This window comes from Mastomys coucha, unplaced genomic scaffold (genome assembly GCF_008632895.1).
Source record: "Mastomys coucha isolate ucsf_1 unplaced genomic scaffold, UCSF_Mcou_1 pScaffold22, whole genome shotgun sequence".
Lineage (NCBI taxonomy): Eukaryota > Metazoa > Chordata > Mammalia > Rodentia > Muridae > Mastomys > Mastomys coucha.
The window spans coordinates 134,507,798-134,534,587 of record NW_022196905.1 but is presented as its reverse complement, the minus strand read 5'-3'; the positions used below and the strand labels follow the sequence as shown (position 1 = coordinate 134,534,587).

At 48.9% G+C, this 26,790-nt stretch overlaps 1 protein-coding gene across 4 annotated transcripts in view; it reads left to right on the top strand.

Moving 5' to 3' along the window:
• Window positions 1-26,790, top strand: part of Mad1l1 (mitotic arrest deficient 1 like 1) — a 314,427-nt gene that overhangs the window by 56,492 nt on the left and 231,145 nt on the right. For all 4 annotated transcript variants that reach the window (XM_031338516.1, XM_031338517.1, XM_031338518.1 and 1 more), the window contains one exon: window positions 3,616-3,702. In XM_031338516.1, coding sequence (XP_031194376.1) covers window positions 3,616-3,702 — 87 coding nt within the window. The remainder of the gene's footprint in view (window positions 1-3,615; window positions 3,703-26,790) is intronic.

The window sequence follows — 26,790 nt, the reverse complement described above, 5'->3', positions numbered from 1 at the left end:
GGAAGCCTTAGGGGCTGTCATCTCAGTACCTGATATTCCAACTCTACTGGGTGGCCTTAGAACTGTGGGCAGCAGGCATGGCCACTGTAGGTAGATCTGTAGTGCTTGGCACAGCCTACAGCTGCTATGCAGTGCTGACTTAGTATCATGTGTGCTTGTCCCCCTGTCCTGGACCCTCCATACAGTGGCTCATCAGTCCCAGGCCTGCAGCCCCTACATCAGCTGGAGAAATCTGATTCTGTGTCTCCATAGCTGTGAGTGCCTGTCATCCTTTCAGCTTTTAGCAGAAGTTTTTGCTGTCTAATGTGTTCTGTTCTGGACTTGGCATACTTTTTGCAAGAACAATAAACCCATCTCGGTGGGGACGGGGGAAGGCTGTGTTCTCTCCTTCCCCTTCCTTTTTGATTGGGCCCTGGCTGAAGCCCAGTCCCTGCAGTTTTGGACCATGGTTTCAGTCCTGTGGCTTCCTATTCTCTGGAAAGAATGACACCTTGGGAGAGAGCTCATGGCCTGGCGTTTGCTAATTGGGTCTGTGGTTGCTGCCACTTCATTCATTCTCGACACTGGTGTCCTCGGGATTGGGTGTCTTTCAGACACTGTGAAACCAGCACTTATGGCTTCAGTGAGAGCCATGGCACCTGCTATTAGAACTCAAAATAGCCGTGGTTGGGGCTGGAACTGTCTTTGACTCAGAAATAAACTAGCGGGCTCAGGCCCACAGTATTCTGTGCCTGCAGCTGAGTTTGTGTCACAATTCAGCTGTTCATGGAACAAAGAGACCTCTCCCCGAGAGCCCCCCGTCAGACCATGAAAGGCCGCGCAGCTGAAGCCACGGTTGTTCAGCAGCAGATGCCACAGCTTGGGCTGCAGTTGGAACTGTCACTCCCCTGTCATCCCATGTGTTGGAGGCCCCAGAGACCCTGAGTGCCTTCCACTTTGTAGTTGTGAAGTGTGAGTGTCACGCTCGCTGGACCAGACTGGCAGTGGTATTTTTAGGCCACGGTGGCACTCTGTGGGACGCCTTGTAGTTGAAAGCATCCTAATCCCTCGAGTGCCTAGAAGCATCTCTGAGCAGCTTTACCACACAAGTCAGGAGGCTTTGGAAGCACAGACACTCGGTCAGCACCTTGCAGTCCATGGGCTGTGGATAAGGCAAAGACTGCATCTATGGATGGATGAGTCCCCTGTGATTCCACAGGTCTTGAAAGCCCTCCCTCATGCCTACGAGGCTCAGCATAGGTAGCAGAGTTGCCACCCTCACTTCCTGTGGGGTCAAGCAGTCTGCTGGTTTCTATGTACTCCCCCCCGCCCCCAACCTCAGTACAGCAATTAAAGGTGTGTGCCACCACCACCTTAGCTTCCCAGGGCTTCTTAAGGATTGCTCCCCCCCATCACTCTCTCCTGTGCCCTTCATCCTATGCCAGGGTTCTACAACCTGGTGCCAGGGCTCACACCAGGCTGACAGCACACAGCTAGTGCCCTCTTCTGGGCTGGTGGCTTCTGGGGCCTTTCTCCCTTGTTGCCTTTTATTGTCTAAGGTTTTTTTTTGGGGGGGGGGGTTGGGATTTATTTATACTTACATACACAAATACTTCGAATTCTCTTCAAAATTCACACAGTGCATAGAAGAGACCCTTGGTTCCCTACCAGTTTGGGCAAGCACAGTTTCACCGAGTCACATTTCCCACCAGGGCGCCGTCCGTGAATAAAGGAACATACATGTTATTCACTCTTCTGTATTGTAGCTCAGCCGCAGAGTCAGTATGTGCCTGGCTCTTTCTTGAGCATCCTTTGCCTGGCATATGTGTTTGGCCTTTTGCCAAGAACAACTTTTTAGCTTACTTGGGTCACCAGATGATCCACAGGGGAGGCTTTGGGGACTTTAACTGGCTTTTCATGGGTCTACAAGTGGATGGTCCAGTGCTGGTGAATGTTGGTTCTCCACCTCTCAAAAGGTTGTTTTTTTTAATACCTCATGTTACAGAGAGGGGGAAGAAGTGAGGTTCTCGATGTATTTTTTTTTTTTTTTGGTTTGGTGTTGGTGTTAGAACATATGCCTACTAGGTAAGTGCTCTACCACTGAGCTGTCTTTCCTTTACTCAGGACTGTAGTAAGGTCAGAGTTCAGTCCATTGCACATTGAACAGTTGGCTGGGTAACTCAGTTGCACCCAGGACTAAACAGTGTTTTGCCCATGAGGATTGTAGGTCTTTGAGTTAGTGGCCTTTTCCTGGCTCAGTGTTCTTTTTTTGTAGACTCTCCTAGGCTGACCTAAAGCCTGAGTGTATAGTGTGAGTGTACGGGTATCTCCCAGTGCTTTCTGTGCAGCTTGGCTCAAACCTTTCATCACACAAGCACATAGTTAGAGCCTGCCTTTTTGGGTGAAGCTGTAGGAGTTCCTAAATGAGCAGGTAGTGACTTCAGCATGCTTTGTGCTCACTGTGGCCATAGTTGATGGGGCAAGCAGACCCAGCTTCATCACCTGCTCTCATGTGTATCTGTGCATGTTCACACTGTACTTAAGAACACCATGAAATTCAGAGTATGCCTCCTGCTATGTGCCAGTCAGATGACCAGGCCCACCTCGTGTCTATTTGCACTCATGGGTGCATCCAGGCGGTATCTTACTGAAAGATGAAACAGTAAAGACCAGGTCTGTTACTGTAGACTGAGACAGGTGAGTAGAACATTTTGGAGAGCTGGGAAGCAAACACATGCGTAGCTACTCACTGCTGCTCTTTCCTTTTGCTGCCTGATCTGTTCTGCAGAAGCAGCTGACCGTGTGAGGTTGTCTGAGCCCTGCCTTTGTGCCAGGCTGTGGGTGGTGCTCTGTACATCTTATTTCCTGGGCACAGTGGTACTGTTATGTGCTCTTCCTATTTTTATAGCTAGAATGAAGTTATGGCTTATGTGTGCATGCCTGGGTGCATACACATTTAGATGCCAGAGGTCAAGTCTAGGGTGTTGTTCCTCGATGCCATGCAACATGTTTTTTAGGTAAGAGTCTCTCATTGGTCACAGACTCACCAAGTAGGTCAGGCAGGCCAGTGAGCCCTAAACATACACACGTGTCGATCTTTGCACAGAGCAGGTGCCATCACATGTGGCTTTGTATGTTCTTAATATTTTTTAATTCCATTTTGTTTAATTAACTAGTTGTATGTGTGCATGTGTGTGTGCACATGTGAGGCTTAGAGGACAACTTGGGAATTGGTTCTGTTCTTTCATGTGAAGCCTAGGGATTGAACTCTGGTCCTCAGGCTTGGCGCCAAGTGCCTTTTAACCCATCAACTCATTTTGCTAGCCCAGCACACACCCAGCTTTCTTTCTTTCTTTTCTTTTTTTTTTTCCTTTCTGGGAACTGAATTTGGGTCTTCAACTAAGTGACCTCCATTGAGGAGTCAGTACGGTATATTGTGAAAGTAGCCTACCCACCGAGGCGTTTGGACCTGGATGCTGTGAATACTTGCTACTATGTACATGGACGGCAGAATGAACTTATGCAGAGCTCTGGATTAACAGTGGATGGTGTGGCTTTTGGTTTTCTGTTTTGTGTGCACAATGTGGCCCATTTCTGGGGAGAGAGGGAACTAAGTGTGTCTTCTTTACCCACCAGGACTCCGGAGGATCTCTCTAGGTTCGTGGTTGAGCTGCAGCAGCGAGAGCTTGCCCTGAAGGAGAAGAATAACAGCATCACCAGCAGGTGGGTGGCCTGGGGGCACCTGACAGTTTGAGTCCTGTGTGCCTTCCTCCTTGTTTACTTGGTGTGTTTGTATTTTCCATTACTGTTACATAGTACCTGGTGCTGGATACTTTTCAAGAACTTTTTTCTAGGATATAATGGTGGCATTATTAGGGTGTAGCTTTGCTAAGGCAGCAGAAGGTGATAGGTCTGTGGGTAGTGCAGGCTTGCTTGCATAGAGGAGAAAGCTAGAGGGGAAAGGTTGAGTTTTTGTCTTAACAGCTCTTTTGAGCACTAGCCAAGGGTTTCTGAGAGCTGTCTCAGTCCCTGTGAAGGTCAGTGCGCGTGGTGACCTGAACACCTCTCACTCCATCCACATCTATATATAAGTGCTTCTGGTGGACTCATTTATAACTGCAAGCATGCAAGTCACAGTGTCGGGTGTGGCTCTGCCTCACTGCTCCATGGTCTGAGATGTGGGAGTAGTTGTTACCTCACATGCCACATAGCAGTAAGACTCGGGAGCCACTCTGCAAATTCTAATTAAGTACTGTTCACCACAGGATCCCCACCTAGATCAGAAGCCTTGCAACTTCTAGGCAGTGTGTGGCCTCCGGATGGTCCCTGGGTACATGCATGTTTGATGTGTGTGGCGTTGTGTGCTCACAGTAGATGTGAACATTCTACTGGCCTATGCTCTTGATCACAAGTGGTAATATCTCACCCTGAGATGAGCAGTAAGTGTATTTGTTCCACAGTCCAGTAGGAAGTCCAGGGGCAGCTCTAGACCCTGCTGGGCCTACCATGCCCTTGTCCTCCCAACACCACACATTTCCTGCGTTTTCTAGAACCGCTTTCTCAAGTGCTACGCTAGTTGTGTGCTTTATGCTTCTGCTCTGACACTCCAATCTGCTCAGTCAGTCACAAGTGTCAGGTCCCCAAGTCACCCACACTCCTATCCAACCACCATTCCTCAGGCTCAGAGGTTTTCAGAAATCAGGAGAGTGTCTCCCTTGAGACTCCTGGTTTCTTCTGAAGAATCCAGCCCAGGAGCAACTGGATGATGGTGTTCAGAGCAAGGCATGTTTCAGGTAGGGACATGGCTGTCTTCAGTTACACCCACCACCAACACCTTGATGCATTCACCAGTCTCAGTGTATTCCAATCCTATTGTGAAGGGTTTCACAGCCTAGCTCCCAAGTTAGTGGATGGGGTGGAGCTTCTCCCCTCTGCTTTCTAGTCTTTTTGTGACCAGCTCCAGCCTGAGCACTGTGGGGCTTGTGCTAGCTTATCTCATTAGCTTGTTGCGCATATCAGCAGACAGGCCTGTCACACAGTAGAGCCCAAGAGTTTTAGGGCTCTGCTGGGAACCAGAGACCGAAGGCAAACATGTTTGGTCTTCTTTCACATTGACTGGGCTCTTGTGCATTTGCTCTGTGGCTGGCCACTTGGCTGATTTTATGATCTTGAAGTGCCTTCCCAGGTCTAGTCTTATGTCCAGAGACAAAAAAGAGAAGTCTTCTTTGAGTGTTTTGAGGAATAATGAAGGATTTTCTGTGGCCACAACCACCTGATCCCCTTCACTATCCAAAACTGGGCTGTGTGCCTGTCCAGATCCTGTACTGACAGAAGATGGAGTTGCTGTGGTGAGCACAAGGTCATTCCGTGTGTGTGTGTGTGTGTGTGTGTGTGTGTGTGTGTGTGTGTGTGTGTGTGTGTGTGTGTGTGTGTGTGTGTGTGTGTGTGTTACCTGAGGCAAGTGGGATGGGCTTCTGCGCGGAGCCAGAGGGAGGGGTGTGTGCAGCCACCAAGGCAAGAGCACCTAGTGCCCCGAGTGAACTGACCTTTGCATGGATGGGTCTAGGAGGAGCACGGAGCCAGCCTGTTGTCATGGAAGATTGAGCCATAGCCTTGCCGTCTTAGGGAGACAGCGTTTTCATCATTCATTGCTAGCCAGAAGGAGGGGTTCTCATTGGAGTGCTGATGTCACTCTGAAAATTGGCTTCTAGAAGCATCTGGTTATGTTGGACATAATCACATCCATTTACTTGAGAAAGCTCACATGATAAAGATTGCCTTTTGCTTTCAAAGCCTCTGTCAGATGAAACGGGCATGAAAAGTGATTTGGAATTAAAGCTTGAACGTTTGCCTGGCGATCCTCTTCATTTTCCTCTGACTATGAAATGGAATGAACTATTAAAGGCAAGGAAACCTATCTGCATTTCCCTCATACCCAGTAGTGGGCTGCTGTGACCAGGCTAAGAACCATGTCTGCCCAAGAGCCACGAGAAAGGGGCCACTGGCACACCTGCCAATGTACCTGGCTGTGTTTGCCAGTTTGGGTTGAGTCAGCCTGGGGTTTGGTTTATGTAGGTTTGAGACTGGAGTGTGGGAGAAGCCTGTGCCAGGGGCCGACAGTGCTAGGGCAGAAGGGGGAATGCGGGGAGTCCCCTGAGTCAGTACAGCTGTAACCTCAGGACATCCCATGGATGTCGCCTGTGTTTTGCTTTCTTCTGTGGTCCGTAGTTAGCAGATCCGACAGGAGGGGCCTGGTCCACAGTACTGTCTCTGCTCCCTGGGAATGTTTTTACAAGATGGGTTGTCTTTGGGTTTCTGTGTGCTGGCCTTCTGTGCCTGGGTTGATGTGGGACCTGAGATCCCTTGTTCTATGTGGCTTCTGTAGCCTGGAAACAGACTTCTCATGGAGCTGGCTAAACCCTGCCTGCCTTGTGAGTCTTGAAGAGCTAGGCTGTTGAGCTGAGGAGTAGAGAGACAACAGCTGTGGAGGTCTGGGGCTGGGTTCCCAGGGCTCCTCGCTGGTGGGCTGGGGGCAGAGACTCTCTTAGTAAGGTGGGAACCGGTGGTTACCGCGAAGTCCACACAGCACATGCCTTGAAGCTGAGGGGGACCTGATTAAGGTAGTTGCTACTTTGCTAGGGTGGAGTGTCACTCAGGAGATGAGCTGAGACCCTGGGTTTCCAGCCTATTGTGTGCTAGGTCATGCTTGTGTCATTTCCTTTAATGCAGGTTCCAGATGGAACCAGACCTCAGGATGGGGAGGTGGCTAGGGTGGCACTGGCTTCAGGGGTTGGGTGGATTATTCCAGCTTCAGCGCTTCAGCCCTTGGGGCCTGAGCTTACAGGGCAGGTTTCCACCATTATGTTCATGGAACCAGGAGACCCTGAAAGGCCAAGTGTTTTTCCTTGGCCTTTTAAAGATGGTTAGGCAGATTAGAATGAAATGAGAAGGAGAGAACCTGGTACATCCTCAGCCTCAGAGGGCAACACAGGGTAGGCCAGGCTTTCCACAGAACAAGCAGGCACTTTCTTTTTTCTTTTTTCTTTTGCAGTGTGTGATGTGTAGTTGGGGAGGAGCGGACCATCGGACCACCACAGGTCATGGTGTCACATGCTGTGGTTCTGGTTGTATTTCACAGCTATGCAGGCCAGCGGCCTACACTCCTACCATGCTGTGATCTTGTCCACTGTTCCAGCCCAGCTATTGATCATGTCTGAATCTTGCAAACAAACGTTTGCTGATTTGGTTGGTTTTAAACATGTTCTTTATTATACCCCTACACTGCCCAATGGCTGTTAGAGATTTTGTGCCCCCTGCTCCTCCTGCCTCCATGTTTCTGCTGTGAAGGGCATGGCAGTACCGCTGATCACACAGACACTCACTCAAGTGTGCGACACTTCCCCAACCTGTGCATGAGTCAACTGTGTCTTCTGGCACTAGCTGTATAAGTAAGTTGTCAGAGACCCATACCTGGAAATCAGAGAATTTCCTTAGGTCCACCTCCTTGAAGCACTTTGGAGCTGCTAGAGTTGGGCCTTTGCCTATTGCTGTAGTTACCTAAGCAGGCCCTGTCATATGTGGGGCAGAACGATGCCTCTGGGAAGGCTGCTAGGCAGGGCTCTGACATGAGCCCTGTGTGGATGAGGTGCACAGTTATAGTGTGCCTCATTGAAGGAGGCTGAGCCATAAACATCATCTGGGTCTAGGAAGGTCAGATGATGTTACACCCTAGAGTTTCCAACCAGCCAGGAGCAGGGAAAGCGCATCCTATCATTGAGATGGGACAACCTTGATCCCTAGCTGGTCAGGCACAGTACTGAACTCATTAGACTGAAACATCCTTTTATTTTTTTGAGATATTGTCTCTTTATATTTCCTAGGCTGCTCTGGAACTCTCTGGAGTTACCTGTGTATGGAGTTACCTATGCTGGCCTTGGTCTCTTTGTGGGTGTGAGTGAGTGTGTGTGTGTGTGTGTGTGTGTTATGCCATACAACTGAATTTGTTCCTTCGTTTGTTTGTTTTCCTCTTTTCTTTGAGTGTTTAGGTGAAAGCTCAGAGGTAGGACTAGCACTTGCATCTGATAGGGGACTGGTGTTTTGAGTAGCAGGAGATGGGGTGGGGGATGATAGTGGGAAGTAGGGGTTGGGGAAAATGTTACAGGGGATATATGGATGGAGGAGGGATGGATGGATGGAAGATGTGTCCTGTTCAATAGGTGAGGAGGACCTGGGAGCCTTCGCTTAGGTGAATGTTACCCGTTGAAGTAGAGAGCATATCTCTGCAGGGCTGTGGTGGGGACTGCATCCCCGGTGTTGGGCAGCTCTCTGATTGGTGAGAACAGGAGGGGAAAGGTTCCTTTGCAACATGTATGCAGCTGGAGTTGGGCAGATTCCTGCTTGGTGGGTGGCTTGCTAGTGGGCATCAGAAGGTGTTGGTCTGTATATTCCTACCACTTGCTGCCGTGAGCCATCGGGCTGTGCCTGCTCGCCTCCTCATCCTTCCTGCACAGCTCACAGGCACCATTGATCATGGATATGGATGGGGCTGTCAGGGGCTGCCTTGTGTCTTCGGTACCTTTGGACAGGATCTGATTACAGTGTCGGGAACCTTGCCCTCTTCGGTGTACCAGCCTTGCTTTTTTGTCCTGTCGGGCTGATAATGCCTCTCTTGGTTTTGTGGCTAAGGGCTGGCAGGTTGCCTGGGGTATGTGTGTAGATCTTAGGTGTGTCCTCTGTTCAGTGTCCATCGCACTGGGCTGTCCAGCACTGCCCGAAAGTCCCCTCTGCTCTTGATGGGGCTCTTTAGGATCAAGAGTTCAAGGGCCCAAGTCCCCACTGTGTCCCCATCTAACTTGCCAGCTTTCTGTAGGTTGTGCGGAAGTGCTGTGGCTGAGTGTCAGGCAGGAGGCTCACTGACTCTCCAGTTAGGTTATCATGTAGACAGATAGGGATGCTCCACTGTGCCCTGGTGAGTGTTGACAGAACTGAGACGCTTGTGCAGGAGTTTGAGGGGATTTCTGAGTTTGATGGATGGGGAGAGGGGTGATATAGATAGTAGGGCCTCTTCATCTGTGGCTACAGAAACCAGTGACCGTGAGTGTTTCCTTGCTTGGAATATTCTTCCTAGCACACCCAGGCAGTGCCTGACCTGTCCTGGGTGGGTGTGGTTTCCATTCCCTCATTCATTTTGCAGAAGGTGAGTTTGAACCCTGGTGGATCTACAGGAAGGCAGTAGAAACAGAGCTCGAACCCAGCCTGTCAGTCTCCCAACTGCCCAGTTCACCAAGGTCCTAACACAACTGCTGTCTGGGCCACTTCAAGTCATCTAGGCTGGCACTTTCTGAGATGCTTATGTAAGGCAGGGCCACTGGAGACAAACTGTGTAGTGATGTGGAATGTGGATATGGATGTTTCCCCCTCCATCCTTCCCTGTCCACTCTATCCATCCAGGCCAGGCTGAGCTCTTGGGGTGGAGGCATTCACTCTTTTCTAGCCATTTTTCACAGGCCATGTGCTCAGGCCCAGGACTCTGTTCACCACGGCCTCACCTTGTGCCTATAGTCCAGAAGGTCTCCTGCTGCTGGGCAGAGCAGCCCATGCCTGTAGTCATGAGGCAGGATTCAGGGGGCGGGAGACAGGCATGTTGACTCCTTAAGTACCTGTGGTCCAGGTCTTTGCTGAACCAGGCTAGGCCTCTTTGTTGGAAGCCACTTTTCTCATGGGTAGACAGACACGTATGATGCCACAACACCATACCTACTAGCAGCCAGGGGCCTTAAGAAGAAACAGTATGTGGAAGGTATAACCCATCTGGGTCACAAAGGCTGTACCCTGGCTTTCTCCATTGCTTCCCAAGAGCCGTTAAACTCAGTCATAATTCTTGCCTGTTTGTCTAGAGCGTTAGGCCCCCCTCTCACAGCATCTTGTAGTATAATGAGGCCTTGTCACCTGTGTGAGCCGGTGTCCACATGAGTTATAGCGCTCTCGAGCTGTCTAGAGGCCAGCAAAGCCAGTGACAGGTGCTCAGGATTAATGATGCGGGGACATGTTTTGTGCCTCCAAGGGGGTGTCATGCTGTATCCTGGAGCTGTGATGGGGAAGCCGTTATTGCCAGCTCCAAACTAAGGCTGCCTGTGTTTGAATCTCAGCTCCACCACTGAGGAGCACTTGGTCTTTGGGCAGTTTAATTAGCCTATCCACAGTGAAGACACCTTTTCAGGTGGGGTGTGTATAGGAGGGTAAAGTATATTAAAGGATGTGGCCATAAAGGATACAGGCTAGTGTCTGGAATGGTAAACAAGGGGCTGGCCAGCTTCATGGTCCTCTTTATTGCCATATTCTGTGTTTGAGGAACCACAGTGAGTAAGACATGATGGTCCTGGCATTGGGGTGTTCACAGTGGGAACCACTGGAAGATAAGTTTTGTTAGATGACTGATGGTGATGGTTAGAGGGCTGGGGGATAGGCACGTCTTCAGTGGAGAAGATGCTGGAATTTGCTATGGTTGATTGGGTGGGCAGTAGGAGAAGAGCAGTGAGTAGCCAGCCCCAGCCTGGCCCATCTCCCATGGCTGGGTCCCCTGCCAGGTCTTATGCTCATTCCAGCCATTTACTGTTTGGGCATGAGCCAGCTCCTGGGCCTGTCAGGAACACATGCTGAGGACTCAAATGTCTGCCTGGCTCTTTCCACCCAGTGTGAATGGACTTTGGCAGAGCAGTTGAGCCAGCTTGCATCTGGTGAGCTCTCTCCATGTGTCCTCTGTGGCAGCCCCCACTATGTATTTTAGTGATGCTGTGGGACCTGCTCACTCTTGACCACATGCTTGTCTTCAGTGGCTCCATGTCAGGCTTTAGGGGTTGCTGGTCATAATTCATGTGCCCCTAGACACTTGGCTTGGGCCTCTGGAGGAACACCTCGAGAATCTGTACTTTCACTCTTGGGACACGGGGAGGAAACGTTCCCTGTAGCCCAGGGCGTCTCTTTACTAGTAGATTGGCTATATCAATACTTGTTTCTGAGCCTACTATTGTTTATGGTGCTGTGGGAGGCTTAGTTTGTTGGCTGAGCTTTCTGGCTTACAATTGAGTGCCGAGGCTGAGAGTATGGTTGCAAACACTTCTGTTTCCAAAACTTAGCCAGGCTGGCCAGACAGACTGACCTGCCACCTGTTTTCCGTGCTGTGGTCTGTCTGTAATGGCTCTGGGCCTATGTCCTAGCTCAGGTCTTACTGAGGTGTGTGTTTCTTTCTTCCATGCTACTCTGTATCATTGCCTTTCCTAAAGTGACAAACTGTATCATTCTTTTCTACAGTTGTCTCTAGCTGCTTTCCACGCAGCTGTCTGAGGGACACTTTATGACTCAGGTCACGCCATATTGTCCCCACACCTGAGCCTTCCCCTGGTGCTGTGTCCTCAGGGTGTGTGCAACTTCCTTGCCAGGTTTTAACCACACCAGCATCCTCTGTTTCTGCACTGGCTTTGTCCAGGGTGTGTGCACCTCCTCCAGGCTGTCTTTCCTCCTCCTTCCTGGTGCTTTATTGTCATTATGTTCTTGGCCTTATTTCCCCTGCTGGCTCGGCAAACCCATCAAAACTAGGATTTTTGTTAAAATGAATATACATTTGCCTCTGTCTAACTCTGTCTGTGCCCCTCCGCTTGTTTTCCTCAGTGCAAGGCCTCTACTGGCTTTTCTTACAGCGAGTCAGCCTGCATCCCTGCCATAGTACATGTTCTCTGCAGCTGAGATGGAGGAGCCAGCACCATTGGCAGGCCGGCAGGCCCCAGGATTTGGTCCTCTCTCACATCTTAGCCAAGCCTCAAGGTTATTGGCTGTACTTGGAACCCAACAGGAGCCCTTTCCCTACTAGCCTGGACCAGTCTCCCTGTCTCCCTCTTTGGTTGCTCTGCACTCAGTATCATCCAAGGTGTCACAAGGGTCACTGCCTTTGTCCCCTTTTGTGCCACAGTTGTGTGAACTCTGAGTGTATCTGCTTCTGCTCTCCGGACCTTAGTGGTTGCACAGCTCTAGGATATGCTACCCCTATCCTTACAACTTTGGGGCTTCTCTCCTCACCACTACAGCTTGGCCTCTCATCTGCTATGGGACCATCATGGCCTCCCAAGTGCCCTTCTGCTGTCTGGCTTCAACTTTTGTCTATGTCCTTATCAGTTCATATGCTCCTTTGGGTAGGACATTTCTCCCAGGTACCACATTCTTGGGTAAGGCGTCTGTCTTCCTTAAGGAGACATGAACACACATCTATTTCCTCCCAAAGGAAGCGTCAGTGACTGACCAAAGTCACCCCTCCACCTGCCTCGATTGTAGAACCACTGAGTTTATTGGGCTTGCTTATGTAAGAACATGGTGGAGGAGTTACTTACAGAAGCATAGGTGACACCCACACAGCCGTGTCAACTGAACGTTCTCATGCCAGCATGGAGGAAGGCAGCTACATAGCTGCATAGCTAGAGCTGCTACGTCACTCGACACAGCAGACACTTCTACATGCTATCTACTCCAGCACCCCTGAGGTCGAGAGCAGCAGGGACAGAATTACAGGCAGGTGGGAAAGGGGGAAAGGGGGTAGGAGGGAGGGGCTGGGATCTCAGGTGAGGATTTAGTGATCCTTTCCCTTTTAGGAGAGAGTATCAACAGGCCTGATTTTGGTGGGGTGGGGGTTCAAGACAGGATTTCTCTAATAGCCCTTGATGTCCTGGAACTCACTTTGTAAACCAGGTTGGTCTTGAACTCACAGAGATCCACCTGCCTCTGCATCTCAAGTGCTGAGATCAAAGGCATGCGCCACCACTGCACAGCTAGCAGGCCTGTTCTTCAGGGCTGTTTGTGAGTAGTCACAGTTGCTGTAGTATGAATGGTAATGGGTATTATGGTCTGGTATCTAGTTTATCCCCAAGAGGTGTTTACTGAGTAAATAAATGTCCCCTCAGTTCAAGAATGAGGCGTTGTGATAGCTCTGGCTTCTTATGGACTTGTGTTGTTGTCTGTGGCTTGTAAGCTCATCTTTGTCTCCCTTCTCTGTTCTGCTCTATTCTGTCACTTGGGCCCCTGTTTTACCAAGTGTGACAGCAGCAGAGCTGGGGACTTGGTGCCTTGCATTGCCTTTGGCTGGTCTGCCACTTGGCACCAGTAGTGCACGTAGCATCTGTCAGCTCTCAGCCACCACCAGCCTACCTGCTTCAGCCTGGGGTAGCTGAATGGCTTAGCATTATCAGTATAGCATTTGATGGGAGGTCACACTCTCATTTCTGTTCAGTGCCTAAGCAATATGCTGTTCCCAGTTTTCTCTCATGTGGTACCTGGGAGGCATTCTGTGCCAGATCTGAGGCTGTGCCAAGCGGGAAAAGGCAGAGTTCAATTCTGCTAGGGCTTTGTGTGTACTGGGCCTCAGTACAGGTCTGCTGGCAATGGTCAGCAATGGTGTCACCCTGGGCTGTCTGCAGAGACATGGGGTGAAATGGAGACAGGTGGTGGTGGGGCAACATATAAGTGAGCATTTGTGTGTGTGTGTGTGTGTGTGTGTGTGTGTGTGCATGCATGTGGGGGATACATGTACTTGTGTGGGTAGGCACAGGTGTGGTGATACAGAAGTGTGGAACTTGTGTAAGGTGTAAGCATTCCACTGGCTATAAAAGTAGGTGAGGGAACATTTCTGAGCAGATGCTAAGATGTTTTGTTTAGATCCTGTAATACCAGAACCGGTATTAATTAACTTGAAATTTGCATTGAAATGTGAAGAGCGGCTACCTGAGTCAGAGCCCTGTTTTCATGCTTTCTGCAGCACTAGTGACATAGAGCTCAGGCATGGCTGTCCTGCAAGGAACATGCTGCCCTTAGCCTTCTATAGACCCAGGAGTGCTGGCCAGGACCCATAGTCACGTGGGGATGTCTGGCTCTATGCAAGTTTACCTCCCACCCACATGACTCTCCTTCCCTTCCTCATGATAGTGGGCTCTGTGGTCCTTCTTTGGAAGCTGGAGTGCCTCAGCAGGGAACCTGCCACAATCCCTCTATCCTGATTCTCCTCTTTAACTTTTATGTCAGCTTTGGGCTAACACTGAGCCTACCTCTCTAGAACCACTCACATAGTAACCTGGGCATGGCTCTGCATGCTGCCCATACCAAATTGATCTGGTTTCGTTATGTCCTGGACTGCAGAATGCCCTAGACATTGTGGTATTTAATGGGCTAGCCCAAGCTCAAAACAGTTGACCTACCAAGTGATGGCTCCTACTTACCATCTCTCCCTCTGCTATCAGACAAGGCCTTTGAGCATCCTACCAAGTGATGGCTCCTACTTACCATCTCTCCCTCTGCTATCAGACAAGGCCTTTGAGCATGGCTGTGTAGCAGTGTTCTTGAGGTCCATTAGTCCCTGTGCACAGGATAGTCACCTTTCATCTGGTAAGTTCAGGTTCTATAGAACAGATCCAGTGTGCTACTGTTGAGGTTTAGGGACCCAGTGGGCTGATCTCTTGACACTATCCTGCTTGTACAGTCCCCTTAGCACACTGTTTTCTGAAGGGAATATGAGAGCAGGCAAGTTTACCTGGAGGCTCCCACAATGCCCACCATAGCTGGGGATTCCTGGCCTCTCTGTCCGAGCCTGCCCCCACCACCTCCTTTAAGATACCCTTTCTTCTTGCCTGTGTGTTTTTGTGTGTGTTTTTCTTCCTTCCAGGAACAGAATCCAGTAGCAGAGTCGCCAGGCCAGGCTTCAAGCTGAGCACAGGGCAGCTTCAGAAGGCCTTGGCAATTGGCTGCAGTGCCCAGCTTTGGACATGAGATGGTGCCTGTAGCATTTGGAGCCCTCTCTGTTCCCTCCTGGAAGTTTCCTTCCATAGCCTCCCTAGTGGAGGCATCCAAACCAAGTCTATAAATTTTGTGACCAATTAGTAGGAGAGAGGGAGGGGAGATAAAGAGAGGCTGGAAAGACCTTGAGATGAGTGGGCATCTGTCATAGGGTGTGTACCTGGAGCTCTCTTCTGCTCTTGAGCTGTATAATCTTTGCCTTCCCATTCTTGGGGTGGGCTGGTGAGTCCAGGAGAGAGAGAGAGAGAGAGAGAGAGAGAGAGAGAGAGAGAGAGAGAGAGAGAGAGAGAGAGAGAGAGAGAGAGAGAGAGAGAGAGACAGTGATAGAGACAGAGACAGAGACAGAGACAGAGACAGAGTGTGTGTGTATGTGTGTGTGTGGTGATAGAAGCCCCAACCCTAGCTTGGCCTTATAGCTTTGTTTAAGGCACTCCTGTTTCAGGCTGCCTCTGTTCTATTGTTTTGCCTTGAGACTAAGTCTGGGTTCCCATGCGCCCAAAATAATGGCCAGTGCATCCTGGGATACAGAGCAAGGTCTAGGTCCTTTATTGAGTGTTTGGAGATACACAGCTGTGGGGGTGAAAGGCCCCCTGAGGATGGGCCCTGTGTGTGGTGGGTAGATGTGCATACTCCTTTTTCAAGGACCAGATTGCTGTTCTCCAGGCCTGCACAGCCCCCAACCACCAATCGTAGAGTTGGGGAGGGCCAGCATTCCAGACCTGGCCCTCTTAGTCTGCTTGTGCTGGCTCTTCAACTAGGGGAGCTGCTGTTAACATTTCTCACCCACACGGACTGTTGCTCTGTGTGTCTTTCATATCCATATTTAAAATGGTATTTACATATTCATGGATTTTTAAATAAGCTCTTATTGTTAAGGGATATAGAAGTGGATAAAATGTGAAACTCCCTCTTTTATTCAAGTACCAGAGAAAACCCCCACCTACCCCAGTGCAATCACTTTCTGAGTGCTTAGCTCTGTTGCCATGGGAGATTATTCTGGAAGGCAGCTGCCCTGTCCCATGGTCCTCTCTCAACTCTGCTCTGCTCTGTCCAGCCCATGTCCCAGCATACAGTACAGCTCACCAGTTCCCTGCCCACAGCCATGTCCTTGTCTTGTCACACTCTGGATCCCTCTGATGTGACCCTTATCTCCTGAAGACACCATTCCCATTTTTTCTCCCCTCATTCATTTGTGTGTATGTGTGCATGTGCGTGTGCGTGTGCGTGTGTGTGTGTGTGTGTGTGTGTGTGTGTGTGTATGTATGTGTGTACACACGTATGCATGTATGTGAAGGCCAAGGGTATCTTCTTCCATTACCCTCACTTTTTGAGACAGTGTCTCTTGCTGAACCTGGAGCTCACTGATTTAGCTCGATGAGCTTCTCCAGTGTCCTGACTCTACCTTCCCAGCACTGGGATTACAGACATCCACTCAAACTCAGGTGATGTTTGTATCACAGCCACCTTACCCATCAAGTCCCCTGTTCCCACATCTCCTCCACCCCCCTTTGGAAGAAAAATTAAGACAGAAAGACTTGTCATTTTAGAAGTGGCAGAGTCAGAGATGACGGTGTCATTATGTGTCAGTTCCCTGGCCTCAGGTACTCCTTGTTCTACAGCTGGTGAGTAGGGATTTGAGGGACCACTGTCTTTGCACTTTCCTTTTCTATGGAGGCAAGAAGCAACCACTCTCTTCTCCCTATATGGTCCTGTAAGAGTCATGGATCAGACTGACCTAGGATTGCCACCTTTACATCTGGGAGTTGTCTGAACCTTTGCTTCTGGAATGTCTGTCTGTAGGAAGCCCATTGGAGAGCACTGTAGACAGAGTGGAGGAGCCAAGGAAGGAAATTCAGTGGGCTAGCCTCAGCTGGGGGGAGGCAAGTCTAAGTAGGCATTGGTTGAGTCCCAGAGACCAGGGCTTTAGGATCCATAGAGGTGTGGCTGTGCTCTTCTGGCCAATGGCTGAATGGCATGAGGCAGTGGATCGGTGCAGGGCTCTAGGGTCTGAACAGTAAGTACTTGGCTGGAAGAGTCTTTAGGGACTCTTATTTGACATCACTTTGACAGAGTCAGACTTAGTGGGCATAATTTCTTGTCTCTGCCTTTTACACCCTTTTTCCTAAGCATGACATTGTGTTTTGTCATCTCAGTGAGGCCTTCTTGTAGACCATGGCACTTGGGAAGCCAGAGGAGACAGTAGTAGACATGACTGTGTCAGTAGTAGATAGCAAATGTGCAGAAAACAGTGTGAAGGAAAGAGCAACTGAGCAGTGCTGTCTGCGTTCCACATAGCTTTAGGAGTCTCTGCTGAGCATGTGACACCCTTCCCCTGCCAGTAGCTGCAGGCCTCACCCGCACCACTCAGCAGCCCACTCATGACTGGAATACAGGCACACTGCTGCCATTCTATAGGACCCCTTAGGAGTGGCATCACTTTGCCTGTCACCAGAGGGCAGTAAGAGATGCCTGCCTTTGTCAATGAATGGGAGGTGGCATTGGCCAGGTTACTGGTTCCTGAGCTGCTACTAGGTCCTCTGTATAGAGACCCTAACTCTGGCCTGGCCTGGCCTGGCTGACTGGCTTGATGTGAGTGCTCAATGGCTTGGATGGTTCTCAGGGCCAAAAGCAAGGGAGGCAGCCATTCTGGCTGAGGGCAGAAGTGCTTGCTGGGTTAAGGGCTGGGCAGCTCTCTTTTTTACAGTCTTGCAGACCCATGAGCCCAGAGGAGTCCTGTGCTCAGGGCCTCAGTTCTAAGCACTCCTGGCTCAAGGTCAGTCTTTGCTTGGCTGTGAGTGCTCTTGGTTTGAGGGTGGAATTAGTATGCTCCATATTAAGGCTTCTGTAGGTGTCATATACCTCTGAGGTGTCTCTAGGGCTAGCTGTGTAGCTGGGGAGAATGGGAGTTGTGGCTTATAAAGGTCCTGTGGAGATTCATGACCCCTAGGTCTTTATACAAGCCCTGCCTGCTAGACGGCATACTCCTTGTCTTCCAGCCAGTCCCTGAGGCCATCTGGGCCTAAACACAGGCCTGTCTGTCATCTCTGTCTCACAGTGTCCCATTGGACAGTACTTTTCAAGCCAGGTCAGTCAAGGATTTCTTTGAGTTATGAGACCTCCATTCCTGACAGTTCTTAAAAACCTAGGCCAATAGACACAATTTTGCATAGAGTGTTGATGTTCTTGAGACTGGGAAATACAGCATTGGCCCTTGTGCTATCAAGGGCTGCTCTTTCATGAACCATGAGATGGAGGTGGCAGTACAGTAGAGACTGTGATCCTATCAGAAAGGAGTTCCCTGTGACGTGGGAGGTCTAGGGAGGATGGATTTGGGGGTCCCCTTCCTGACAGTGCCTCCTTTACATTTGCTGGTCCCATAGGTTCTCACCTAGCTGCTTAAGGAGACCGTGGGGGAGATAACCCAAGACTGCTGAAGGTCCACCAAGGCCCAGACTAGTTGCCTCTCTCTCTTTACAATTGCGCTTGAGTTGTAGTAGAGAGGTGGTGGGTGTATTCAGCTTGCCACCCTTGGTCCCGTATCAGTGCTGTTTGGCATCTGGTTTCAGGACTCCAGCACAGCAGGACAAAGTACTTATAATGAGAGTTGCATCAGTGTTTATCTCTTTTATATATATATATGTATTTATATTATATATATATATATATATATATATATATATATATATATATATATATATATTGCATACCAGGCATCGTGTCATACACCCTTAATCCCAACACTCAGGAGGCAAAAGCAGACGGATCTTAGTGAGATTGAGGCCATCCTGGTCTACATAGTGAGTTTCAAGCCAGCCAGCAGGGCCACACAGAGAGAGATCTAGCCTCAAAAAACTCCAAAAATATAGAAGAACAAAACAAAACAACAACAGAAAACAAAAACAAAAAACAACAGCCTCTCCAACAACAACAAAACAACTTTGATGTGCCAAGCACATGCACACACACACACACACACACACACACACACACACACATTTATATCTATGTTAAATTATTTCATTCAAAGTCACTTATTGCTTATGATTGTATAAAGTACTTATGTATCACCCTGCCCTACCACCCTTACTTATCTTCCTTCCCCTCCTGCTGAACTCCATGTTCTTTGTAGTTAGTACTTGTGATATTCTAAAGTCTTTACTCTTTTTTTATGACCTACTGAGTTTGGTGAGTAAGACTCATTAACTGGAGAACGACAACTTAGCAGTGTATAGCACTGAAGGACACCCCCCGCTCCAGGTATAGCAGTTACTTTTCTGTGCTGTGGTGAAACACTGCAACCAAAAGCAGTTTATGGAAGGATGATCACTTTGGCTTACCGTTCCAGAGAGGGTCCATCGTGGCAGGGAGGCAGTGCACGGTCTCAGGGGCCACAGCAGGAAGGCACGAGATCCATCTCATCCTCAATTGCAAACTCAAAGTGGGACTAGGCTGTAGATGCTCTCAGCCTGTCCCCAGTCACTTCCTCCTCAAGTCTCCACAAGCTCTCTCTCCAACATTCAAATACAGGTGACTGTGGGGATCGTTTCTCATTTGAACCACCACACCCAACAGCTATGAATGGCCAGTTTCTCCTTAGGGAGAGTTGAGACCTCCTAAGTCCCTCCTCCATCCATATTGGATTGTTGGCTGGTCCAATCTGGGCCCAGTCTCTGTGTGTGATGGCAGCTGCTGTGTATGTAACAGACATGTCATTTACAGAAGTCTGTGTTCCCTGGCACTCAACCCCTTCCTTTAGCCTTTACATTCTCTTTTTCCCCTAGGAAGGTGTTTCCAATACTGTGCCAGGTTTAGTGAGAACAGCAAAGTATCACCTTGATTAAAGGTGAAGCATTCGATTCCCCTGTCTGCCTCTGCAGTCAGGCTGCAGTAGTGGTCTGTCGAAATCTGGTGACTTCCCAGTGCTGGGGGTGTGCAGCTTGTTATAGTATGAGCATGGTTGTGCTGGGCTGCTGTTCTCTTCCCCTGCCTTTCTCCCCTCCTCTGTGTGTGTGTGTGTGTGTGTGTGTGTGTGTGTGACTCTGTCTGTCTGTCTGTCTGTCTGTCTGTCTGTCTGGAATCCAGAGATTTAACAACAGCAGAACTAAAGAGCAAGCAAATGTTTTAGATCAGAAAGCAATGATCAGGTTAGAATGCCAGGCTCAGCATGCAAACTCAGAAACAGACTGCTACTTATCCAAACATCAGCCAAAAGAAAAAGGTTGTGGATATGGGTATAGTTAATATGAGGAGAATTATGAGTATGGTGAAAAAAAAAATCAAAGATATAAATGCTCAGTAAGACATACCATGCTCATGGACAGAAGAGTCAGTGCTATGGACATGCTAGTTCTTACCAACCTGGTTTGGATGCAGCATGACCTCAACCACAATCCTGGAAGTTATTTTCTAAGTTGTGTGTGTGTGTGTGTGTGTGTGTGTGTGTGTGTGTGTGTGTGTGTGTGCGCGCGCGCGCGCACGCGTGTGCATGTGTGGGTGGATGCACTGTGTCCTAGGTTGTAGTACACATCTGTACATGTATGTGGAGGCCAGAGGACAGTCTTGGCTCTCACACCTCAGATGCCATCTACCTTATTTCTTGAAATAGGGTCTCTTACTGGTTTGGACACCAAGCAAGCTAGGCTGGCTCCTCTGGGAGCCCCAGAGGCCTGCCTGTCTCTGCTTCCCCTGCTTCTGGTTACAAGTGCATGCTACCCTGCTTCCTCTTCCTCTGTGAATTCTTGGGATTCAGTTTGAAACCGTGTCCCTCAGGGAGCACTTTACCACTGAGCCATCTCTCCCAGCCCTGTTTTGAGGATGCTGTGACAACATATAGTTTCTTAAACCTGTATGGGAAAGCAAGAGACCCAGAATGGCCAGGAAACCTTTGAGGAAGATTGAAGGGGCATGGCTGACATCTGACAGCAAGGCTGAGTGGGCATCTGCAGTGATGGAGACAGTATGACCTCATGGAAGGGTGGGAGGGCTCAGGACCCTCACCAGCACAGTCAGCTAGCTCTGACAACAGTGCAAAGGTGGCTGGGAAGGGGGAAGTGTCAAAGGAGAATTCAATATCCACAGGAAAGAAATCCAGGCTCAGGCCTATGCCTCTCACCAGCACCAGCTCCAGGATTCTAAACCTGAGTGTAAAACACAAAAACTTGAAAATTCCTGAGGTGACTGGAGAAAAATCTAGCTGACCTTCAATTTCATGTTGACTTTTAACACCCAACATGAAAGGCGCAATTTCTGGAAGAAATAATTGATATGCTGGGCTTCATTAAAATTAAAAATGTCTTTTTTGCTGACTATATTGCCAATAGAATAAGAAGAGAAATATAGCTGCAGTGGTGTGCAAACCTGCCATCCCAGCTAGTAGGAAGGCTCAGGCAAAAGAGTATTATAAGTTCGAGGGCTACCTGGGCTGCAAAGTGTGTTTAGGGTTAGTTTGAGCAACTTAGTAAGATCCTGTCTAAAATTAAAACCCAAAAAGAGGGCTAGGAATTAATCCAGTGGGAGAGCATCGGTGTAGAACTGCCTTGTGAAAGATTATAGATATAGGTCAGTGGTAAAGTCCCTACCTAGAATCCTCTAGTGAGGGGCTGGGTGTGGCTCGTTGGTAATGTGTAACATGTGTAGAAGCCAAGGTCCAATCTCTAGTCTTGGGGTTGGGATCAGGGAGTAGCAGCCATAAACCATTGCAAAATACATGTTGAACAAAGGACTTTTACCAGAATACCATATATGCAGTGAATCGTTAAAACCCAATAGTAAGAATCGAGTTAACAAAATGGGTAAAGCTCTGAGAGTAGACTTCTCATTGAAGAGAGAAACAGATGGCAAATAAGCTTTTGAAAAGATGTTCACCATCACATGTCACTAGGGAATTGTAAATTAAAACGAGACACCTCCATATACCTATTGAAATGTCTCAGATCCAGAATACTGGCCATTACCAAATGCCTGCAAAGGAATAGACAGAGCTCTCATTCTTTGCTGGTGGGAATGTGAGATGGTACAGCTATTTTGGAAGACAGTTTTGCAGTTTCTTACAAAAGTAAACATACTTTCACCATATGGCTCAGCAGTTGCACCCTCTGGAACATACCTGGATGAATCAAGACCTGCATCCAAACAACAATTCGCACAGAAGCAGCAACAGCAGCTTTACTCTATTTTTAGCCCCTCTTCCCCTTTTTCTTTCCCCTCTGTGTGTGTGTTCATGTGTCATTGTGGGTACATATGTTCCACACATGTGTGAAGATCGGAGGACAACCTCAGGTGCCAGTACTTGCTTCCTACCATGTTTGAGACAGGGTCTTTCTTTTTTCCACTTTGTACATCAGACTAGCTGACTCACAGGCTTCTGTGGATTCTCCTGTCTGTCTTCCATTTCCCTGCAGGAGTGCTGGGATTAGAGCTATGCACTACCAGGTCTGGCTTTACCTGGGTTCTGAACTTCAGTTCTCCTGTTTGTTTGGCCAGTGCTTTACCCACTGAGCCATCTTCCTAACCCAAACTTTAGTCTTAATTACCAAAGCCTTAGAAGCAGCTAGATTGAATTGAAGAGGTGACTGGATACATAAACTGTGGTATACCCAAAAAAGTGGGATACCGTTAAGTGATAAAAAAAAATAGACTCTGAAGCTGTGGGAAGACAGATGGACTCTTCATACTTTCTCTAAGTGGGAGTCTGAGATTTCTATAGCAGGACATTTTAGAAAAATTATCACAATAGCAGTTGCTGGTGAATTGTGGGGGGAAGAGGGATGAATGGATAGAGCATGTGTGCGTGTGCGTGTGCGTGTGCGTGTGCGTGTGTGTGTGTGTGTGTGTGTGTGTAGTGTATGTAGGGGTGCAGGCTACAACTTGATGTCCACTTTCTGTACTGAAGCAGGGTCTCTAACTTGAACCCAGAGCTCCCCAGTTCGGCTCCCCATAGCTAGCCACGTTGCTCTCTGCAGATGCCTCTGCCTCTTGGTTTCTGGAGTTTTGTGCATGCTGCTGGCATTCCTTTGGTGTTGGTGAGTTGCACTGTGCTCCTCCAGCCTGTGCTGCAAGTGCTTGACTGAATCCTGGAGGGCACATGCTGTTCCAGGGGAGCATGGCTGGCTCCAAGGGTCTGTGAGATTCCTAGGGTTTCTGTTCGTTTTTGTTAACATTTCTAACTTTCCCTAAATAATAATGCCCATTAGTACAGAAGCAGATTGCTGTGTGAGTTCTTTTCCTAGTTGCTGTGACCAAGTTCCCAACAAAAGGATTTGTCTTAGCTCACGGTTCTGAGGTACTGTTGACCATGCCATCATGGCAGGGAAGGCATGGCTGCTGGCTGCACGGTGTCCGTAGTCAGGCAGCTGAGAGTCGAATACTGGTGCTCGGCTCCCTTCCTCCACATTTAGTCCAGGACCCAGCCCAGGGAAATGTGCTGCTTATATTTAGGGTGAGTGTTCCTTCCTCAGATAATCTAGAAATTCCTTTACAGGCACACCCCAAGTTGTGTTTCCATAATGATCCGCCCATAGTTTACATGAAAGTTTATCCATCATAATTACTCAGTAAGATGGGGCTAGAGAAAGTGTTGTCTTATTGTTGAGATTCTCTAGAACTTGACTGTTAGCATGGAGAATCAAGGATGCCAATCTGAATGTGCTGGCCTGTCCTTCCTTAGCTTTGGCCCAGTGGCCTCTTAACTATATAGGTTGGTCCCTGTCATCCTTCAGCCTGTGGTTGGGCAAAACAGGATTTTGTGGTTCTTATTGAGTTTTGGAACAGATTGACTTAATGACTAGAGAGACTGAAGTAAGGAGCTAAGTTGCTTTGCCCCCAGACTCACTTATGGGTATATAGCTGGGAGGTTTGAGTCTGGGATTGTGAAAAACTCTAGTGGAAGATCAAGTGTGGACCTGGTGGGTTCCCTTGAGCCATCTGTAGTCTAGGCCTAGCCTGGGTCTAGCGTGGGTCTAGCCTGGGCCTAGCCTGGGCCTACTGACTCAGGCAGGAAGACGCTTGCCTATGGCTAGCATGTTGGTGGGAATGAATAGGCTTTGGACTCAGGCATCTGCTGACAGTGCCTTGGCCTACCAGACAAGGGTCAGTGGCTCTGTGAATTCCTTGAATTTAACAGTCTCTTGTCTTTCTGTTAGTGAGACTTTCAGCACCCTCTCATTTCCATGCTCTGCTAATTTTATGGTCGTTCCATATTTTCTTGTCATAAATGTAACAGATTTTATTGTGTTTAAACCATTTTTTAATATAGATTCCCATAAAAAGCTGGAGAAGTGAGAGGCTTGTGCCTCATCAGACCTTGGAACGCTCATCCAACTATTTTCAAGCATTTGGGCCCTATTCACGGAGCATTCTGGAAGTGTTCCTTATGTGCTTGCTTGATAAGCTGTCTCCAAGGGGGCTGTGCCTTTCCTAACAGAAGTTCCCAGTGCACAAGGTCCTATGAGATATATGGGCTTGTTTGTAAATAGTAGACTTACAAAGAGGGACTGGTCAAGGGGTTTCCTGTCATGCAGTCATGGCATAGAGAATTTATTTCTGGCCACTTGGATTGCTTCTTAGCCCCAGATGCCTACTCTGCTCATTCAGCTGACCCCAGGAGTATTTTCTGGGGAAGACTGTCAGGGTGCCAGGGCTTTCTTGATTGTAGAGCCAGAGCTTTGTTATCTTACTGCACCTGTAGTCTTGATCTGCCTAGAAGGTGGTGACATGGTTCACAGTGCATATTAGGTGTGGGTTCCATGTTGTATCCAGCCAGTCACCTAAGAGTTGGGGCACTAACTCAGGCAAGCTGCCTCAAGAGGGATGCTTTGTGATCTATCTTGGAGATCCATGACTGTCTTATAATTTGCTCTAATCATAGCTCAATGTCAGTTTAAAAACATTGGAAGATTTTTATTTATCATTGCATGTGATTGTTTGCAGATGCCTGCAGCTTACATGTGGAACTTGCAGGAGTTGATTCTCTCTGTCCACTATGTGGGTTCTGAGAATTAAATTCAAGTTGTCCAATGGGTGGGGAAGCCATTTGGTTGGCTCCTCAGTGTTAGTTTTTAAAATATCTGCCAAAGTTGGTTTCCAGTATATAATTCTGACCTCGTTAGATTCTTTGGTATGCTATCTCCTCTGATGGTTCAGGTCTCCATGGCTTTGTACTAGAACAGAACTGGGCTCTGCAGGTTATTGCAAAGATATTGCAGTTATATCTTCCGCACTTGCAGGAAGACAGTACGTGAAGCCGGGTGTTGATGGAAGCCTTACAGCATTGGCGGGGCCCTGGCGGTTCCAACCGGCTGCACTGTGGGTGGCCTTGAGGGCTTACAGTCAGGTCTGCTTCACTCAGGTCTTCCTTCACTGGAAGGAGCAGAGCCACTGGAAGCAGGGAACTCAGGAAGGGCGTGGCATTTCCTCATCAGTCTACCACACATGGCTGGCTCTCATATGGGGACTGAGGTGATCTAGGAGGTCAGGCATTCCAAAGGGTGACATCTAGACCCCTAGGTTGTTGGTAGAGAGCCCCTGTCCCTCAGCTCTCCTGGAGACCAGATCCCTGGCACTGGGATGATGTTTCTGTGGCAGGTAGGTTTCAGTGGCCATGTGGTACCTGCCATCTGTCAGACCCTCCTGGTGCTCACCCCTGCCCTGGGGAAATGTTTTCTTCACAGTTCACTGGATCCCAACAGGACAGCTTTCCGGACTAGTCAGGACCATGCTGCCAGCAGATCCCATGATACTATGAGTCCCTCTGTGCTGCCCACCTGTCTGTTCCTCTGACAGTAGCTGCGGTGTTAAGCCTGGGCCCTGTGTTCAGACAGGACCTTGGGGATGTCTTTTTGTCTTTCTCTGAGCTGCTGCTGCTCCAACTTCTTGGACCAACTTGGTGGGTGGGCAGAAATAGCCACAGTTATTTTTCTAGTCCTTGGGAGGAGGCAAAGAACCAGCAAGGCTACCATGTGTCACCTCTCAGCAGGAGGTGACAGTTTGAAACTATATGAGGGCTTGTTGGCCATCATTCTTTTCTCAGAAGAAATGCCCAGGCCTTTTGAGTCTCATGGTTTCTAACCATGGTGTCCCCGAGAATCCTCACATTTGGGATAATGTTAGGACAGTGGCTGCATAGGGAGAATATTGCTAGTCATGGTTTCAGAGGGAGCCCTGAGGAACCTTTGGATGTGACAGCCTGACCTGTCTGATGTCGTCCCATAGAGAAAAGCCTTTCTGTTCTGTGTCTGTGAAAAGTCTGGCAGCACTCCTCTGAGTCCCCACCCTGGCCTTCCTGTGAAGGAAGGCACATGCATCTTCCTATCCCTTCACATGACCACCCCCTGCCCCCATGTTGGCTCTAGCTAGTGTCTTGGGGCTCAGGGATTCTCTGAGTATATCTTCAGGACCACAGTGCTGTTCTTTTCAGGTCTTGAACAGAGACTTCTGGGCCTAGAGAGATGCAAGTTGCAAACTCAGGTCCCTTTCTGCAGAGATCTCTTATGCCTGGACTCTTCAACTACACATGCTTGCAGTGCACTAGCATAGTTCTGTTCATTGCTGTCCTTCCTTCATGGGGGCACTGGACAGGTAACTCTTGGAGAAGAGGCCCCTTGGATTTCCGATGCTGGAGGCCCATGTCCTGGATTTTCTTCTTTATTCCTGTCAGGCTCATATGAAGAGCACAGGCAGGCACAAAACAGGTCAGGTCTTCATGGAGAAGGGTCTTTTCTTCCTGGTCCTGGGAGCTCATGGGTCTTCAGGAAGTTCTGTTTGAACAGACTTAGGGAAGGCTCTAGCTGCTGCGTCATGTGCTAGATGACAGAGAGGCCTACAGATGAGGACCTCCTAGCAGAGGGTACAGTGAGCATGCTGAGTGGCTGTTAGCCGTACCTGTATCCATGTTTGTTTGTGCCAGGAACTTTCTGCTAGTCAAGGTGCCAGATCAAACCTTCAACCCTCTTGGATAGAAGAAACTGGTGTGTGTGTGTGTGTGTG